This window comes from Trichoplusia ni, chromosome 5 (genome assembly GCF_003590095.1).
Source record: "Trichoplusia ni isolate ovarian cell line Hi5 chromosome 5, tn1, whole genome shotgun sequence".
Lineage (NCBI taxonomy): Eukaryota > Metazoa > Arthropoda > Insecta > Lepidoptera > Noctuidae > Trichoplusia > Trichoplusia ni.
In genome coordinates, this window is record NC_039482.1 from 4,793,938 (window position 1) to 4,815,291 (window position 21,354).

The window sequence follows — 21,354 nt, forward strand, 5'->3', positions numbered from 1 at the left end:
CAGTTGCAATAAAATGGGAAACTACTTCCTGTACCATGCCTAACAAGGCTGGAAAGAAGAAATGACCTGTCCCATATATTTTAGAGGGCAGGAAATCATTTGCCTCAACGGCTTTCGTCTCATTTGAACCACAGACGGCGGTAAGTTTAAGATTTATAGAAATTCTCAGAGCCAATAAATCCGTCAGCCGTTTCTACCGCATTGACTAATCTCGTATGGGTTTCCGTGATATAGAAATACATGGAATCCAGCTAATTATCTCTCGGTAGCTGTGTAATCACAGCACCTTAAAGACAAAGCAACAAACATTCTGTTTTTAGAATAAATGTCTTTGTTTACGAGTTTGTATTTCGGGTTTGGCACTGTTTTGGACACTTGGCTAAATTAGCTTCGACTAAAAGGACTTGAGTCCTTCTGGTAAACTACTCTTAAAGACCGACTCATAGTTTTATATTTGACTCTGGCATTTGTCATTGGGGTAAGAATTTGTCGAGTCCTTGTTGCCAGATTAAAGATCAAGATCAAAATAAACTGTTTCAGTCCACATAATATTATAGAATAAGTTGTTATATCGACGTACGAATCTAGCAGTAATAAAGGCAACTTTAGCGTAAAGCGTTAACTTTTCAGTAAGAGAGAGTAGGTGCCGACATAGCACTCGGCGGTTGAGGTACTAGGTATGCATGTACGTGTGGAGGTGTGTTCGTTCGTGGCGGGCGGTAGCGCCGTCGGTCGGATGTATAAAGTGGCGCGCCGGTGGCCACATGACATAGCTATAACTCCGCGGTAGCATGACAAACAGCCGGCCGGAATGGCGTGGAGACGTGTTTTGTTACCGAGTATTTTTATTTTTGTGAGACGTTCTCTATGGGAATGTTTGTGTAAGTTGATTGTAGATGTTAGATATGGAGTAGTTTTATTTGACGTTGTGCTAAATTGCTTTAGGCATGTGGCACTTGGATATAGTAACCGACAATATTTACAGCGTATCTCAATAAGTAAATCTAAGAAACAGGAATGGCAGTTGCAGAGTTTAAGCTTCAGTTTAAGACCCGACTTAAAATGAAACTTAGAAAACCCTAACCCTATATTATGCTAACCACAAACGAAATCCTAATTACCAAAAGAAAATTAAGTTTAACCACGATGTAAGGCAATACTGCATCCCACTACACCCTACAAAATAAAGCAAATGTTGACTAATAAAAAATAAACAAAAAAAATGTATACGTAATTCGACTCCACTGGTGTATAATGCGCGCCCGACACCGGAGGGCGCCCGTCGCTAAAGCGCGATACTACGGGCTCGCCTCGGGCGGCGCGAACCAATTACCCGCCGCCGCCGCGCGGGCATTTACCCCCTCCTCCCGGCCCGCCCGCCCGGCCCCCGACCGAGCACAGAATTACTTATCTCCTCGCGCCGCTGCGATCCTGGTACTCTGCCGCCAGACGTACGCCCGCAATGCGAATGCGCCGCAACTTTTTGTCGCGCGTTCATGCGTCATGCGGACTCATGCGTGCCCTTTTTGCATTTTCCGGAACGAAAAAAAAACGTAAAAATATGTCGTGCGACTGTTGCGTGTCGGGTACTGATATGGACTGAATTATCATGGACTTGCCGTTTGAATAATTAAAATGTCAGACTTTTTATGACATTTGTTTGGTATAAATAAAATTTAACACAGCACGATACATTGACATGACAATAAACTTTACACCTGCATTACAACATGGCGAACTTGCCATCAAATGATTTCAAATGATCATTTGAAATCCTCATCAAATAGCATAAAATGTCAACCCTAGTTACGGTATGATAAATAGGAGGTATAAATTATCAGTACTGCATTTAAACTGTGAAGGGATAATGTCGAGTGACGATAATTAATCGTGCCGAAGTGGTGAACGTCCCACAAGAATTGTAATGAGTCCAGAATGTTTGCGATACTGGCACTCGAACGCAAAACGCTTGGAAGAAATACTGGAATCAACAGGACAAGATGCTGAAAGTGTAGAGTAACTTTACATTTCCAGGCGAAACCTCATAGTTCAATATTTTGGGACCGCATCATTAAATATAATATGAGAAGTCTATTAGTACTGTATCTTCTACGGATCTACCTATGAACTCTAGACTATCCTACTAGCTGTTGATCACTGCTTTGCCCGGACTGGATGTCCGTTTTAGCTGCCAAATCATTACCGGACCGAATATTAGTCGAAGAACCAGCTACCACCACATACTTACCTCCTAATATGACCTTTCTAACTTACCGGTATGTAGCTACTACCAAATTAGAAATCCAGCAAATTACCACCCTTCAGATTGCAAGCTTACGTGAACACAAAATAAACGTATGAATGAGTAACGATCCCTCTATTTGGATTAAACATTCATTGGTCTATGATATGACCGGATTACAATGATACAGAAACAGTTTCAATATCCTATCCATAGGTGACTGCTGGTCATTTAAGCGTTTTGGCAAAACTTGGCTACCTATATGTTTTAAGCCGATTCTTTTAAATAAATAAATAGGAAAAACAGTTAAATTGCGAGTCAGACCAGCGAAACTGAGAGTTCTGCACAAATATGTTGAAGAAAAAAAATGCGTTACCCAGCAAAGTCATGAAGGTACGAAACCTTGTTTAACCTCAGTTTTCATTTTTTATTTCGTCATCTGTGAAGATTTTAACGTTTAGCGCTCACGGTTCATGAGATACAGTCTGGTCTAAGATAGACAGCGAAGCCTTATAAATAGGGTTTTATCCCTTGGGTACGGAAAGACTTCTGCTCAAAGTCCTTAAATCCTTGGTTCACACGTACAAAGACAATCAGAAAATCAATTTGCAGATCATAAAAATATTGAATAGTAGATCATAATTTTACACGTCAACCGAGACCCTTTTTTGGACAATTAGCAGTTAATAAGACACCAGTTATAGTTAATTCACGCTAATATTATAAATGCAAAAGTGTTAGTATGTATTTTTATAATAACTATCGTGAGACTGATTCATTATTAAATGATGTAATCATGAGCAGACGCGGCGGGATCGCGAGTCGGTTGGGTCCGAAACTAGTCGGGCTACCCCGATAAATACGCGTGAGTAAACCGTTACATCATTTAATAATGTTAGTATGTATGTTTGTAACTTCTTCAAGCCCAACCGGATGAACCGATTTCGACGAAATTCACTTTGGAGGTAGCTAATCATAGGAAATTTAAAAGAAAGATAATGGCAGCTATAACCAACAGCCCGACGGAGGATAAAATGAATACCACAATAAATACTATTTGTATGTGTTATTGTGTATACTAATATTGGGTTGATTACTCTAAACAAATAAACGTATAGGCTAGAACCATATTTTTCCTAGACCCATACTTATTATACAGCATAGAAGAAATACGGTATTACCAATTTGCGATCTCTCCAGATTTGTCAAATGAAGTGGGTTGGAATCTTGTAACAATCTTTCTTCAGTAGGGAGTCGTAAAATTTGACTAGCCTCTAAGGGATGTCAAGGGTTGTGCAGCGGCCATAAATGGCAATAAACCGATGCCCATTACATGGAACGCCGTGTTAGGGGATCTGTTACTCCATACGTTCTTGCTACCCTGGTAGCTACATTTAATTGGTGTGTTTTCTAATGACTTGTTCAAGGATTCAGGATATTCAAAGTCTTAAAATCTTATCATTATGATGTTTCTGCTTAAATTAAACTGAACCAGGAAAATTAATGTATTTTTTGGATTAGCGGGGGAATTCATGGACACCCACTTCCTTAGGGGAGAAAGCTGTAGTGTGCTGACTCTTACTGACTTAAACCAAACCGCTGGGCAATGTCTCCGGCAATTCATCCTGTGATCTGACTTTTGCGTTAGTCTTTCACCACAACCGGGGTAGTCTAGTATCGTGTCTAATAAACAATTTCGGAACGCCTCCCACATAATCTCCGTTGGCTGCTGTGGATGCCCTCTACACGCCTAAGACTAGTCTTTTTTGACAAAATCGAAACCAAGACACGTTTACTTGACCTTTGTCTTAACTTCGCAAGGCGCGAGGCAAGTATGCCTCCTCAATTTAGCCTATCGCGGTCCACGGCTGGACAAAGGCCTCCACTGAGTTACGTCACAGTTACATTTTGTAGGTCATCGGTCCATATGGCTGCGGGCATCTTACACTGCGTTTCCCGATTCTTATTATATTCTACTTACATGTAGTATAATTATACGGTTATATAGTAGTTTGGTACCTAACCCAGCTCTCTGCCCACCCCGTCTCCGCTTCGCTTGTGCCTGCAACACGTAGGCAGCTCTTATCTATGTATTTTCGGCGCGCCTCTGTGAAGTCGCGCGCCGAGCCACACCGCCCGCCTCGCTAAATAGGGCTGCTAACGATTTTAATTTATTACATTTTCGTTTTGCTTTTTGTCATCGGTGGTTAGGTATATTAACTACGTTATTTGTTGTTATGTTTTGAGATACGTAGTTAAGTCGTAGTCCACATTTAGGTCCCAAAATGAGTCCATTCAAAGCTTCCATTTTGTTAAATAAAGTAAGTTTTTATTATGTATTAAATTTGTTATTAGAATTCAATCATTTCATGACTTTGTTTATCTCTATTTTTTCAGTCATTATAGTTGTAGAAAGAAACTTTTCTTTTTAATAATTTTGAAAGTCACATAAAGTCAGCAGAAGCGACATTTTAAATTACGATATACAAAACTCTAAATTGTCGTACTACACATACTTCCTATACATATAGTCCTATAACGTAGACACATCATTTAAAACTCAAAGAGAAAAAAAGTCCATTATAAAATAAGCCTGATGTAGAGGCAACCCTGTGTATAATTTACGATCGGAGTCGCGGCGGGCCGTCGACGACGCCCGATTTATAGCGTAATTTTTACAATGGCCCGACCCGCGCCGAATTACATAGCTTGGCTCCTTGACTGGCCGCTCGTTTTGCTGCAGTCCTAGCAGGTTAAGTGGGAGTGCAGGTAGAGAAATAGGCTGGGTTTGACGGTTTGACGGGTTTGACCCGCTTAGGTCGGTTGATTAGATGTGCTGGTGTGAAATATTGGTTAATTACAAAGTTTGGTAGGGGAAATTTAGCTCTAGTATTGTTAAGGGGAAATGAGAGTGGGAAATTCACTGAAACTGTTTTGGTCGATATAACTGCAGCATACTTTTAATACATCAACGATATCTCAACGTCAACTTGGCCTAGCAGCTGTCTTACGCCCGAGTCCCGACTTCGGATTAAGAAATTCTCTATTTCTGAATCATTCTCGACTCCTATTGATTGGAAGCTGGAGTTAAATCTACTTAGTATCTAAGATATTAGCTAGAGCAGTATATGATAAACAGACTGATATTGACAGAGGAACAGGCATGTTTAACGAGACTTATAGCTCATTTGGAAACACGGATTTAGCACCAAAGTTAGATAAGTAGGTATAAAGCTATCATAAATCGTTACATTCAGAGTAAATTTTAAAAAGGGCTGGTCATATGATTATGAAAACAAAATGACTGAATGCTGACGTAGCAGAGATGAACAAACAAAATACGCATTGCGACCACAAGTTTTTGTGATTCGAACTCGCTAATTGATACTTCACACTGTATAGGCGACAGTTTTTCTCTGTGTGTATGTCTGTTATCCCTCACGCCTAAAAGGCTGAACCGATTTTGCGTGTGCAATTGGAGAGGCTTAGATCCAGCAGTGGACGAATATGGGCTGATGATGATGAGGTAGCTGACAACTTCAATAAACACTTACACTTTATGAACGAGTAGCTCGGGTGGTATCTAGTTTTTTTTTTTTCTATAATCTTTACAATTACAATCATACAAACGAATGTCGTGCAACTTTTACATAATAATATCATGTACAAAGTTGCCATACTAAGCAGAAATTACTAAGTAAAGTGCATCCCATATTGCAATGATCACCTTTAAACTAGAGTTGGCTTGCGTTGGTCAGTTCAAGTTACAAAGCTAGTGTTGTACTTAATTTTACACGTTTTATTATAGTGTTGTTACTTGTTATTATTTCGCTGTGGTAATGTTTTACGGAAAAGCAGTTGTTGTTTTGGTGTCACAGTGGTTTCATTTTGTAAACGTTATAATGAGACGTCATGTAGTCTCCATATTTCTTTTTCTTGTGGATTCTTAACATTGGAGAAATATGTGAAAACAATATAAACATTATATATAAGGTATTTACATTTTTTTTAGATTATACAGTAATCTGATTATTCCGAACATCCTGTATTTTTGTCTCTTTGACTGGAATACTAGGAGACTGTGAATTTGGAATCGTCTAAATTGTTTTTTGTCCATCCTTTAAAAATGAGCAGACGCGGCGGGATCGCGAGTCGAAGTTCGACTCGCGATCCCGCCGCGTCTGCTTATGATTAAGGACTCCGGTTGGGTCCGAAACTAGTCGGGCTACCCCGATAAATACGCGTGAGTAAACCGTTACATCATTTAATAATGAATCAGTCTCACGATAGTTATTATAAAAATCCTTTAAAAATATATGTTATCAAAGCCGATTATTTTGAGGGTTTGAATCAATAATGAAATTAAAAATTTGTGCATGTTTTAGATACTTAAATACTTAGGATATACCAAACGGAATCGAGATCACCTTCTTTTTGGTGGCGGTTGAAAAGCATTTATTTTGTTTAAACAATGTTATGAATGTTAATATAACACAAAAGCAGTTAGTTATTCATGTAGTAATTTTCATTAGGGAGAGAATACCTATTTTTAAGATGAAAATTAAAAGTAGTTTTTTAATTGCTTACGGAAAGAGGTGTTTGTTTCATAACTTGACTTGAAAAGCATTTTTAAATTGCGTTAGTATTGTTGCACTAGCCTCTGCCCACGGATTCGCCCGAGTAAACGTCTTTAAAAGTCTAGGTGTTTTCCAGTGTCAGAGCTACCCTTCCACATAATTTAATCAAAAATGATTCATTCATTTAAGCGTTAACATACACACCCACTCATTAACTCTTTCTTACCTGAATAATATGATCGTCTTTAATCAATTTCAGATCTTTCGAACTTAACCCTAAGTTTCTCTTAGATCCAATACCTAATTCTGTTTACAAATCTACTTTATAGTGATTAGTGTTGGCTGACCATAAGACTTCCAACCAATAATATAAAATTTGACCAATCATTTTTTTTTTGCATCAATCAGTTGAACAAAACCCTCAGCCCGGCAGCTCTATCAATGTCCGCAAGTCTATATTATTTACGGACAAAATACAGATAAAACAATATACCATAGAGTTCCTTATTTTATTTTTCGTGAGGCAAAGGTAAGCGATTCGCAGCATGCGGCTCTCGGAACCCCAAGCCGTGTCGAGTGTGATGATGCAGAATAATTTAATTGCCGCGCACGACGACTTCGGCCGCCATTGCTCGACATAGTTTTTTTTTAACGTGTGTTGCCAGCACCACTACCCTATGTTGACGTTAAGATGATATATTTTTAGGAGTAATTTATCTAAATTTAGTTTAGTTTAATTGGAAACGGGAAGGAAAAAATAGTTATGCTAAATTTTACGTCAAATTGTTACTTTTTGGTTTAAATAAAACCAAAACTCTTGATGGGAATGAAGCAATAAAGTTAAAGACTGTACTGTCGTCGATATTTTGCAGTTTCCAAATCAGGTTGTCAGGAACAAAGAACAACCTTAATCTTATTAGCGAAAGGATTAGAAAACGTATAAATTGTGGGTATTTAAAAGGTCCCAGCTTACAAATAAGCGTTTAATTCCGCGCAGGTAAAAACGAGGTTCGTTCATACCGTTCAGGGTTCAGCATTCATTTTAATCAAGTGTGTCAAGCCTCCCGATTGCCAGATGAAATATACCACCGCAGCTTTGTTTTATTAATGCTGGCAATGCGACGAGGACATTGCCAAATAATATTCTAAAATAAAAACAGTTCGGTGTTCAAATGTAAAATGTGGACTTTACTTTATTCGAATTTGGAATGGTTGGCGAAAATACAGTAACATTTTTTTTTTTTAATTTTGGGTTTTTTTTAATTGCTCCGTCTAAAATATTGTTGCATGGTTTTAAGTAGTTTTAACTAAAAATATTTTAATTGTTTTCATCAAGGTGCGATCGATAATAATCATAATGAACCCCAGATCTGTCTTAACATTAGTTTCAAACTCAGAACTCAGCAAACAATTCCATGCCGTACCTCACTTAAAAGTATTCATTTACTTAAATTATTTATTACCGCTGAAGATAGGGCGGAACCTTAGATGCTAATTTCATCATTATCGATAAGGTAACAACCCTAACAATTTATCGTAATGAACGGACAGTATTTTGGAAATTTATTTTATTTATTTGCTCGGTTATTTTTTTTGGACGAAACGTTTGTAAGACGGTGATGGGACTAAGCATGTCACCCTAATCGCGACGATTCATCGATACATTCGATATGAGTGACCAGGACTACATAAGTTGACAGGAGGTTTCCGATCAAATCGATTGCTGTTATCGGCCGGTGGCGTCCGTGTGGTCGCCTGCTATTGTTCTCCACGTTTTTGCTAAACCGTGCCCGGAGCGCCCGACGAATATAAATTGAATGCTCGCGTTTGTTTAAAATTTCACACCGCGTCCATATTGTCATGTGCGATAGCGGGAAATGTCCCACAAAGTGCAGGTCTGTTCATACGGTATACTAACTGTATAGATAGTAGAATATCAGCAGCTGTCTCATAATTATTGAAGCTACTTACCTAGAGTAAGATCTGTTTCATTTTTGCCGCCCGAATCGAACTTAACGCTCATCCCGTGTTGGTCACTTTATGGTTGTAACATGGTAGGATCCAGACAATTAAGATCAGATGATTAAGCATCACAACTTTTTAATTTATTTAAACCAATTAGTTCTTCAGATTTGCCTCAGTCTCTACAGCTTTTTAACCGTATCATAGAGGTGTAGTGCATACCGCACTACTATCAAACTTCCTCTCCCTTTAAGGTTTAAAATATACATTTTAGAGCACAGTCTAGTCGCGTTTCAGTATATAGAGGCAAAGAATTAGAATTAGACATAGTTGTTTGACTTAGAGGAGGAGTCAAAATATTAATAATAAGCAGATCTGCGGTTAGTAAGTTCAGGTGAGACTCGTGGGATAGCCTGGCTCTTTAATAAACATGAGGCACAGGCTGGGCCGCTAATAATAAATGAGAGAGCGGCCCGCCGGCACGCCCGCACACCCGGCGCGCAGCGAAACTAGGAGAGCAGGGAACGTAGGAGCCGTGGAGCCCGCGCATAACTACATCTTATAACTAATGGTACTCATATTACGATTTGATGAAACCCTGGTGCATGCGCCTTGTGCCGAAACCTTGTTTCTGCCTTTTTTTAACCAACTGCGTCAGAAGGGTTGGTTGTGTTTTTTACTTTTGTGTAGCTTTTTATTGGTACTTTTTTGATAACTTTGTTATCAACACTCATTGCTTAACCTCGATTTTCTAATTCAGCAACAGAAATATGTCAATCGTGACAATTTTAACTGTTTAGTGTTCATGATATAGAGCTTGCTATCCGACGGATAGACAGACGGATGAACTGAGGACCCTCTCTCCCCTAAAACGAATAAAATCACCAAAGGTAAGGGACATTCGCTAACGACAAGTGACGTAACTTTGACTTGTCAGTTTAATAAATTATGAGCGATTCCGCAGCATTACCGTTCGGGGTAACGTAAGAAAAATGAATAGCAGTTGATTATACAAACTCCAAGGAGGTTATATTTTGAAAGTTATCGAAGATCCCGCTTCCTTAAATTCTTAGCTAACCCACTGCGCCCTACAGCTGGAGAAAGCGTCCCATACATCCTTCGCCTTTTCTGCCACATGGAACCAGCCGAAAGCAACGCGGTAAGCAATAGTCCCGCCATCGCTTCCTAGACTTAAATCATCCTCCTTAAATATTATTCCACATACAATCTCTACACGGCTTCAGACTTAGCACGTATAATAAGGCAGGCGAACCATTTTAATCACGTATCGTCAAAGCCAACTAAAATCTATTAACTGAACTCCATTGTACATGGTTTTCGTTTGTGATAAGCGCGTTGATTAACTTCTTGATTAACAATGTCAGTTAAATTATCCAAGTCACACACAACTTACGATTACTGCGCTGGTGTTTAGGGTACCGTAATAATAATAAGAAATTGTTTGTCGACTTGTGGGAGGTGGACTCGGCAATCATTGTCCGGATAGACGTGAGTGCCAATGGCTTAATAGCTAAGAGCCTCGGCCAACATCTCAGTTCGACTCGCGATCCCGCCGCGTCTGCTCATGATTAAGGACTCCGGTTGGGTCCGAAACTAGTCGGGCTACCCTGATAAATACGCGTGAGTAAACCGTTACATCATTTAATAACATCTTAGGAGTCTCTCGTTGGGCGTCTGGATTTAGGGTTGGATTCAGAAAGAGGTACTTCTAGACACGGCACGTATCGTGCGGAGGTTCCTCTCTCTGGAGCCCTAACCACCGGTAGCTTGGGCCCTGTTCCCATCGCCGGTTGGACGCTGTTTTCATATTTTAAATGTATGATATTTCTTTTGCATATAGTATATTTGAATGTGTATTTGAAAAGGTGGTTGATCAATGGATTATAGATAGATGTAAGTGCTGGTGGTGGTACATGCTGGTCTGTTTGTCTGTCAACATGTATTATAAAATTAATGAAATTGACAGAGTGTATTATTTATTACTTATGCGGCAACCAATTCTTATAAAACTTTAGGTATGTTATGATATTTGCTAAATTAAGTTACTGCTCATCTATCTGTACTTGCTGTAAATATTCGGTTAAATAGCCGTGCAATTAAGATGTAAAAGTAGTAAGTTATCTGCTCAATTTTAAACTAAAAAAAATATTCTTTTGGTTTATTACGGAACCCTTTTAGAGCTGGATCTTTTTGAAAAGTGATTTCTATAACGCCTGACTTTGAGAACATATTGACTTTGACAGTTGTAAGACCGCGCCTTTGCTCGTCGCGTTTCGCTGTGATGATGACGAATCACTCGCGTAATAATGACAGATCTCTATAAGTTATGCGCGCCTAGTACACCGATGGTACAGATCACCTGTTCTTTGATCTTGCTTCCTTTGGTAACTTCTGTTGAATCATCCGATCAGCTGTTTTGGTAAAGTACCAAACCCAACAACTGTTTTATCTATCTGTGAATCTGTCTATACTTATAATATTGAGCATTTTGAGCTTCAATAGAGAAAAGTCTATCCGAAGACAGTCATTGCTGCAAGTGAAAGAAAATAATAAATAGAGCTAATGCACAATTAATTATGTCTATGTTTAAGTATGCGACTTGAAAGAAATTAGTTGTAACTTGTTTTTTTTTTTGTAATCTGATGGTTTATGAGTAAATATTACTTCATTTTTGCTACAAACTTTTTGATCCTTTAGCAAAAATTACATGAGTTCATAATTTTCGGTTCTAATATGCGAAACCGCAAGCAATAAATACAATAAATAAATACAACTGCAAACAGTTCATGACGTAGAATGTGTATCTTGGCGAGTTATGTTTGCTTGGTACATTAGAAGCGAAAATCACCTGTTCTTGTTTATGATTCAAACAGCCGCTAGCCGTGCGATGCGCGCGGACTTGCGCGCTTGCAATGAAGGATTTTCGAAATATTGATAGAAAAGAATATTTTTAGATAATTATTATTTAATACCAGGAACACATAACGTTTAAGGGTTGGACATAGGCAACTAATATCCTGAAAAAAATATAAGCACAAAAAAAATTGTCTACCTGACAAAAAAGTTTGGGAAAAATCTAATTAATAAAGAGGATTTTCTCACCTTGACTGGTGGGGTAGGTATGTACAGTGGGGGGTCATTTTGCGAGCCACTATATATCTCTTGCCCGTCAAGACCGACAGTGCAACCCTCGGAGTCCAGCACGCTGTACCGGCACACGATCCCGTCGGCCGGCTTCGCATCATACCCTGGCGGCTTCCCCACGTGGAAACCCTTCGCCTTCACCCAAAATCGGAACTTGGAACTGTCAGAACTATTGCATTCCTCCCCTCGCAATGTTCTGAGTATCCGAGCGTACTTTTTTAATGTCACCGTTTTAGTTTTCGCTAAGTCCCCATAGGTCTGGATCACCCACGGCTGGTAAGTCGAGAATAAGTCTAGCTTCGGGTCTCCCGACTGGACTTTAGGCCTCTTATTATTATTCTGTTCGTTCTTTTTGTCAGATTTTGAGCTGCTAGCTGTAGATTTACGCTTCGAAGGTTTCCGCGGAGTTTTCTCAGGGATCGCCTCCTGCGTCAGCTTCTTACGAAGTCCTCTATCACTTATCATTGCAGCTGCCATGATTAACACTTCACTTAAAAGTTACCACTCATTGTTCAGTTCACGGTTTAATAAATCTCGGAACAGATTACAGTCACTATACCTACATCGTCGCCATTTCTCTTTTGTTTTCCATTAGTACCAAACGCGGCTCTTAGCGTTCTGTGAAACGGTTCTGGAATTGTTTTCGGGGAAAGTTGCCGAACTGAAAAGTTTCCGAGACTCGTGCGTATAACTTTGCGAACGCGAACTTTTGACTGCGAAGTTCGCATCGACCATAAGGACTTTGTATAAAAGAAAACTTTTCCCGGCGGCGGCGACGGACCGCGGAAGGATGCTCGACCTTTTCTGCTTGTGATCGCAATACTCCTCGCGTTACCCGATAGCTAATTATCGAGCAATCGTCATACAGTTCAATTGTTCTAAATGTCTTTTTTATTTATTACTTAAAAATACGAGAAAACCATAAATTTTAAAGTTCAAAATTTCCAATCGGACCAATTGTTAGTAAACAGTTCGAAGTCCGTCAACAGGTGTCAGTTCAAAAGTTGAAAGAAAAATAAATAGCAAAACAAAAATGTATGGGGATGTGCCGTAGTGGAGTGGTGTGGAGCTAGCGTCCCGTGCGTAGTTCGCGGCGTGCGAGGAACGGAGCGACACAGAGCCACCGTGGCGGCCGCTCGCGGACAGCGCGCGCGGAGTACTGGCGCGGCGGGCCGGCCGGGCGCGGCACGTGCGGGACGAACGGGCCCGACGCTAATTGCCCGCAAAACAATCGGGCCGATCGTCGGCCGCAGGGCGCCCCGATAATGCTCACACTTGGCCGTCGGCCGTCCTTCGCCGCCCGCGTAGATACCGCGCGGCTATTGTTCGATAGATAAGTTGCGGCGCGATATGGCCCGCCCGCCCGCTTTAATCTCTAGTACTGTAACACCGTATGTCGCGTGTTTATTGTTTGCCGCGCTGCTCGCTGTACTAATTCACAAACTTACATCTCTGCAGTAGTGCTAAGTTGCTCACTTCCTAAGTTAAGCAAGTATTTTCATGATATATTGTGGCTGGCTACAAATTTCAGGTTGAATAAAACTTAGTAGTAAGAAGAATGAAGTTTCAGATTTTAGATTATTTTTCTTACCATTCGGCATTCCATCCATATCTGGTAACATTTTCATATCTTTATATTAAGTAGAAAAATAAATGTAACTGTGTTGATAATATTTCATTAACGTTAGAATACATTATTTAAAATTTCATAGTTCGGTGATCCATAGCTTTTAATACAAATGTTTCGATACCTCCCTTTGCCGCGGTCCGCGTCCGGTTTATGTAATCCATTAGAAAGTCCACCCTGAGTCCTAGTAGATGTTAATAAAATATCCGATATATTTTGAAGTTATAAACTAAGGTAAAACAGAAATGCATAATAATATGACCGTAGCGGTATCCTTAAACAGGTCGTGAAACCTCGTGAATATCGGCGCCCGGCGCAAGCGCAACGCGTTCGCCTTTGAGTGACTCGACGCCGACGACGTGCTACCAGTTGTAAACATTACATTAACGAAACATACGATTATGTATCTTACCGTCCCAGATTTAAAGATGATATTTTATTTCATGAGAAATAATACTTAAGACGTACGAATGTTAAGGCTTGATGCTGCGCGCGCATCGCGCACGAATCTGGTGCGCACGAGCCCGCACTCTTGCGCGAAATGTGCGCATGTTACTAGGCGCACATAAAATAAGAAGAGCCGCGGCAAGACCACCGACTGCGCGCGCGCCTGTTTTTACCTTCACCTTCATACCAAACGTTACAGAATTTCGACTTTATTTTTCGTGTCGTAAGGTCGATTATAATCATGTCATTATTTTAAACTGGTTTTTAGTTGCCAAAAGTTAACCGGCTGCTAGTATGGTTGGTCCAAGAAAAATCTTTGGATCTATGCGGCCCTGTGAACTTGATGAACACGTTAGCCATGATTTTTGATCATTATTTTTTTTATTTGTTCAATCTGCTCGGTGGTCAGTTGATACGCTGGGCGCTTATCGATACTTTGGTTAATTTTTGACGATTATCCGAAATCAGTTTTAACAGGGATTACGTTATTTATTTACAAAACAAAACTCAGAGGGAAAATATTAAAAATCAGTTCAGGTGCTAATATAAAAAAAACTTTACATGTACACACTGAAAAAAAATACAGTGTTGTGTGTTAAATTGTTTCAATTAAATCGAATAAAAAATCATATTGATCACCTAGATTGAGTAAGAAGAATCGATGTTGCTTCATTGAACGAATTTGTACCAGGCTCACAGATACGGGCAAGAGCTAATAGCGCGATGTCGAGTTATTGGAAAGAACACCAGTTTTAATAGTAGTACACAAAAACTCCAATAGATGGCGTTGCTATAACTTCTTTCTGTGGCTGTGTTGGTAGGTAAGTTTGCAGGATTCATGGCGGCACACGGCATATGAATTTGACGTTAAACTTAATTGAAAACTGTTACGTTTGCCTAAAATTAACAATAACGAAATCAATAACTTGGAACAAATTAAAAATCTTTTTGCTACCCGCAAGATGCGCGTTGAAAATTTTTGAACAAAAGCACTGCTTCTTAAATTCGAGATCAAATTGCAAATACCAACTAATTTATACAACTGTTGTTGATCTCAGCTCTGCTGCGGAGGCTGGAATGGACTTACGCGGTTTTGATTTTACTCAGCAGCGTGAGTACTAGGAAATCATAAACGTCAAAGACGGACGAAACATTTCGTTGTGTTGTAAAGACTGTTGTTCGTAATCGTGGTCTCTTTGCGCTATGCGCGCCTTGTATAATTGTTCCTAAAGAAACTCGAAAACCGCGTATGCGCGTTTCCGTGAAACGCAAAGCTTTCTTGCAACATCGGTGGTGACAATGCTGATGCCATAGTTGCTTTGATTGTTACACAAAACACCTGAATTTTCTACGTTGTGGTTGGTCTCTAACGATTTTCAACTATACGGCACTTTAGGGCAGCGATTCCAATTTCAACGAATATCGACGAATTTGAATAATTAATATTTTATTTAAAACTTCGTATTGTATGTAATTAGATAATTTTAACTTTAATTAAATATTAATAAATGATTTCACTAATAGGAAGGTAATAGAAAAATAATTTACAAAATATTTATATTACGAAGTAGCGATTACCATAAATATTATTTCTCTATCAATGCATTTTTGTCCTCTTTGGTTTCAATTTTACTTTTCATACACATAATGCACACACCAGTTGATTCATCCGTAGCCCGATTTACTAGGACAACATAATAGTGCAGCATTCCTGTTTAAAGAATGTCGAGAGGAAGACGTTCGATAAAATTTTGGACTATTACTACTAGGAAAACATACAGTCAAGAAGTTAAATCATAGCAAATTGCAGTACCAATGCATTTTGAACACTAAACGTATAGAAATAGTGCATAATTACGTAAGTTTGTACTTTCAATAATGAATGTGCAAAAATTTCAGGTTTGTCTCAATAATTAATCTTCTTTTCGTTCAGTAGGCAGTTTATCTACGTCAAGCCCGAGGCTCATGCCCTACGTGACAGATGCCTCTGCTGTTTCGCTCGCAGAATATTTTACAATACGCAATTATATCTTTACACCATTTGCTTTATGGGTTCCTGGTAATGGCGGTGTAAAGTCCCTTATTCCCCTCTGTAGGACTCTGTCGCAGCTTACGTCATCATACATTACCCCTTCTTTTGGTGAAGTCGGGTTAAAAACTGCGCGTTCGTCAAGAGTTCTAGGTTTGTGTAGGAATAAAACAAACAAGGAATATTACCTATCACATATTATGTGCCAAAAGTAACAGAATAGGCAAAAAAAATGTGATTAAAAATTTAAAGTTTTTTTTTAATATAAAATCTATACAAAGTGTAATAAACGAAACCAATACAACATTACCATCAGCTGATTAAAGTTTTAAGGGAAGACCAACCTTTTTATCAAAATTTAATTTTAATTTTTAGAAAAAAAACTCTGCCCATGAAAGGGATATTTAAAACAACTGACCATCCAAGGAAATTTAATACAATACCCTTGGATATTACACATTACCCAAGACTATTTGAGGACATCATAACTTAAACTGTTTCTTGTTTCTGGCACTTAGCTTGGCTCGCTGCACAATTAGCTTGTACAATTTGTATGGCAAAACAGGGGTTTCCGTAGCGCTAAAAACCGCAGTTCGCTATGCGTAACGCTTTATCGATATAAGCAGTATGGACATTTAGTAAAAATCTAATTTTAATTTAGCTTGTTGGTAAATCTTGTATCGAACGATCAAACACGTTTATTTTTAGTGTAAAAAGTAGAAGTTGAAGTAGTCGAAAACGGTAACTAAAATAAGCAAATAAACATATTATTTTGTTATTTGGGACTTCGTAACTCCAAAATAAGTGAAGCAATTTTGATTTCTGTGTTTTTTTTTGCAAGTAAAATGGAAATGAATAGAGAAAAAGATCTTTATAAAAGCTAAACTCTTTTTTCTACTTTGAAGGAATCGTGGAAGATCTGAGCTAGGATTTTTATTTTATACCCTGTTGACAAACCATGGGCAAGGGAAGTTCAGGGCTTTCATTTCTTAATATTTCTAGTATTATTTATTCTCAGTAGCTGTATTCCTCCTGAATTCCTGTTGTTGGTACTAGGGTATCATGGAAGATACCAGTTACGTAACAAACCGGCTGCAGGACACAGATGTCATGTAGATACAATCGTCGCGTCGCTAACGCGGCCCTTTCGAAGCGCCGCCGCGCCGCCACGACCGCCTCAAAGACTGCTAGGGATGTTACCTAGTGCGGGTCTATCGACCATCGATGGATTTTAATTTAATCATCTTGTAAAACTTTTATGCTAAGATTATACGTTTTGCAATAAAAGTGCGGAATGCGTTTGGGGAATCCTGATTTATCTTAACACCTTTAGTTTTAGTCTCGAATACTCTGCTAATTTAGACTGTTTGTTTAAAGAGATACAAGATATGTTACAAGATCTTATGTTGCAGTAACGTACAAATTCCTAAACGTTGAACAATTTATTTAACCTATATTTTCGAAGTATCGATAACCTACCACTGAAAATATCGTCCCACCCCTACCGACACCTACTTAACTGGCCGAGCCAGTGCCGCGGTTTGATCGCTACCCCCTCCCCCGTCCCTAGCCGCCACCTCCCTCCACCCCCCACACGGCCCGCGGCTTATCTGACGCGGAAGCCCGTCGAGCAGATATATTTCATCTCGCCACTCGACAGTTTTTCTGTACCCACTGAGTTCAGTACTCCTGGCTCAGTCTGCGCTCCTGGTATTTGATCATAATTTTGTTAAGTAAAAGTTAAGTTTTATGACGAAATTGTTTGTGCAATTGTTTTTTTTTTTTTGTAACTAACTACTGCAACTGCATTTTTAGTCAAAATGACCTTTTCTTAGTAACGGGGCCGGGTGTAGGCCAGATATGCTAAGGTGACATCCAATTCCAGTATTCAGCCGGATCTGGTAAGACTAGGCGACTCCCATAGCTTGTGAAAAGAAAATTAAAGACACATCTTTAAAGACACAAAATTCTCCTAGGGAGTCCTAATCTGAATTGTTTTGAATATTGATGAGTAAAATATGGTGCTGATGTCGATGTGACGATGATTTTATAGGCGCTTACATTAATTTGAAGAAGCTATGGCAGAAGTTATTAAAGCGCCTAATAATATGCCTTACCTCTTAGAGAAACCGGAGTAACCTAGAAATATCGTAATGATGGTTGTCGCTTTGAGACTGAAGACTTAGGTTTCCTTCTCGCGAAGACAATGAGCTTATCCAGTACTTTAGAAACTTTAAATAGGTTTTATAAAACATGATAATTTCCGATTCATATAGCAAAATGAACGAGGGAAATAACAAAATACCTGCTACAGTACGTTTCTCTTAAACGCGGCGATACGATCTGATTAACACCTTAAAATGCTTCGCAGATTATCTTAAATACTACCCTGACATAACTTAGGTACATTAAGGGCAGACCTCAATAAAAATGATTTTCGTTCGCTTATCCTGCGACCTAAATTCGACCTCAGAGCCAGCGGCTTACTTTAAGCATTTAATTAAAAAATTCGCGCCTACAAACTCACCTAATTAGTGAATGACCTCCGCGTATTCATGGCGTCCTGGTATTAGGCTTGGTTTCTGACAGTTACGCAACGCAAGGGATGTCGTTAATCAAACTGATTCCAGCAAGAGGGTGGGCAGAGCAGTTATTGTGGTTAAACACTATTTTTTAACAACTATCTGTCACAGGATATTCGAAATTTTACACGTAATATTGCTTAGCAAAGTTCGATACCTTTGCTATGTTGAGGTTTTTGTGTACCTGAAGTTGTTTAAATAGTATGGCTAACAATATCAGAAGGAAAATAGGTTTCAAATGAGACTACCCAATCAAAATCTATTAATTCATTTGTGCGGTAGCGTTCGTCGCATATGTAGATCGCGACTAATTTTTTAAACTTGGGTTCACATTTTGACATGTTTATCATTCAAACCTTAGTTTTATACAAGGCCCATGTAATTCAGAAAGTCGATTCCAGAAGTCGCGTTGTTAAAAATATGTGCGATATATATAACTTTTATTTATTGAATTTTCTAGAGCTACACTCCCGAGGAATATGTATGTCAAACTACAAGTACCTTTCCAATTTGCAATTTTCTCCTGACAATAGATGCTATCGGTCTCAGCAATATCGCAGTTTTCATATTTTTCTCTGTTATTATTACTATAAAAAATGTTAAAATTTTAACATAATACTGAGCTCAAAGTGAAAAAAATGTCAACGCAATATTATCAAGAATCTATCTATCTGTCTGTTAATTGGCGCATCGATATTGTTCTAGCTGTTTTGAAAGAAGATGCTATAGATACAAGTGTCAAAATGTCATTTTTTTTTCGAAAAAGCTTACTTTTAATATTTATTTATTTTTTATGAGTAAAATCAAATAGAACAAACACATAACTTACTAAAATTACGTTAGAAAATAAGTTCACGAAATCGAACCGGCACTTCAAAAGCGCAAGCCATTGGAAGTCGAAAAGTCAAACAAACGTGTATGGAATGCAAATAGCATGTTTTATGTATGTATGTTTGTTTGTGTGCATTCGACGCGTGTTTTTCCGCAACGAAGGCAAGAAAGCGAGCGCTGTCGTGTCGCGGGTACCAGGGCGGCAGCGCGCGGCAAGAGTAAATTAGGCGGCGGACACTCGTACACGGCGCGAGTCGACGCGCGCACTCAGCGATATTGTTATCGGCCCGCCCCGGTTGCGGTAGGGCTGTCAAGCGTTTAATATAAGTTTTATGTGTATAATTTTTGAATCGTTTTGACCTGCATGAGCAGTTCGCTGCTTGGTAAAATAATATTTTTACTTCTTGATTTCATTATCATCATAACTATAAATAGGCAGAATAAATAGGTGTTACTATTTTTCAAATATGACATGTAATATGTTAAAAATGTACGAGTTTTTCAAAGTGAGCAATAGTGTAAATACCTACTAGTGTGCGCTTTCCTTGAAGAAAAATGAATGAATAGATTTTTTCAATATTTAAAATGAATCTGCTTATTCATTTTTCACGCTACGAACCCCTTATATCTAATTGTTGACTTAAAGAGAGTAGTAAATTCTATAATACGTTAATGAGCTTTATTTATCCAATATTAAATACACATTATTATACTCGTAGCAACATTCAGTGACAGCCCTACGCTAACGGCGGGGCGGAGCGCCCGTCGCCCGCCAGTCCGGGAACAAAGCAGCCGCGCCAGCGCCACTCACCGCGTGTAGCCGACCGAACCTACTTGATACTATATACTATATGTACCTAGTATTACTTGTGTATAGAAATACTATGCTGTTACTTTTGGAATAATACGTACTAGCTTGTTCCTGTAATAACGGCGAGTTTTAGCCACCCGCATACTAAACTGTATTATGATATGTAATGGTATATTTATCCGAACCTACTTGATGCTTTGCTCTATATGTATATCATATTACGTTTGTATAAAATTAATATGTTGTAACTGTTTCAATATTATGTAATAGTATACTAATTAATATATGTATACAGAGCACACTGTTGAAGATCTTAGCCTGATCAAACCTACCACATACGACAAGGAAATAATTCCATATTATTTGTTAGAATATTGATTTTGGGAAGCTATTAACCTTAAAAGCGTTGGAAACTCATCTGGCTAATAAACAAGGCCCACTGCCTACGTCATAATATCATAAGATCAACCTTAATGATGAGTGCAAAAACACAAAAACGCAAAAATAATGAATTTACTATATTAAATTCTATACAGATGTTTTAACTGAATTTGCATAATTATTATCATAATATATGACTATTTTCATTTCAATAGACGTACTGGTAGGACAATAAGCAAGCAAAATGAAAATAGTAAACTGTCAAGGTGTACGTAATCGAACTCCTCCGAAACGGCTCGACCGATTGTTATAACTTCATATTCGATAGGTCTAAGAATCGAACCTCTATTTTTCATCAACCTAAGTGCTTTTTTTCCTGTTCCATGGAAAAACAACTTTTGCGAGGTCATCTAGTGACTCAATAAAATTATAAAGCACCCAAAAATTCGTCTATTGTTTTTGCAAGTACTTCAGAATCGCCGCCATCAGTCTGCTGACTAATTGTCCCAGTTTTAGCAATAACCAAAGCGTATACACGTCACTGCCGGGAACAGACCTCCTCTCACATATAGGGAGGGTTTGAGCATTAATCAACACGCTAGTTCACAGCTGATTACAATTTTCAGAGTCCATATTTAGAATTTAGGTTTCCTTTATCTTTTGCCAGTGCAGTCTTGGAATAATTAGGAAAATACTTACG

General features: G+C 38.7%; 1 protein-coding gene across 3 annotated transcripts in view; it reads right to left on the minus strand.

Annotated features, from left to right (window-relative positions):
- The window catches only part of LOC113494147 (nucleolar protein 4), a 137,908-nt gene extending 124,811 nt beyond the window's left edge, over positions 1-13,097 (minus strand). For 2 of the 3 annotated variants that reach the window (XM_026872338.1, XM_026872336.1), the window contains exon 1: positions 11,905-13,097. In XM_026872338.1, coding sequence (XP_026728139.1) covers positions 11,905-12,423 — 519 coding nt within the window. In that variant the 5' untranslated portion in view covers positions 12,424-13,097. The remainder of the gene's footprint in view (positions 1-11,904) is intronic. The other variant, XM_026872337.1, reaches the window with a different exon arrangement.
- Positions 13,098-21,354: the final 8,257 nt, after the last annotated feature.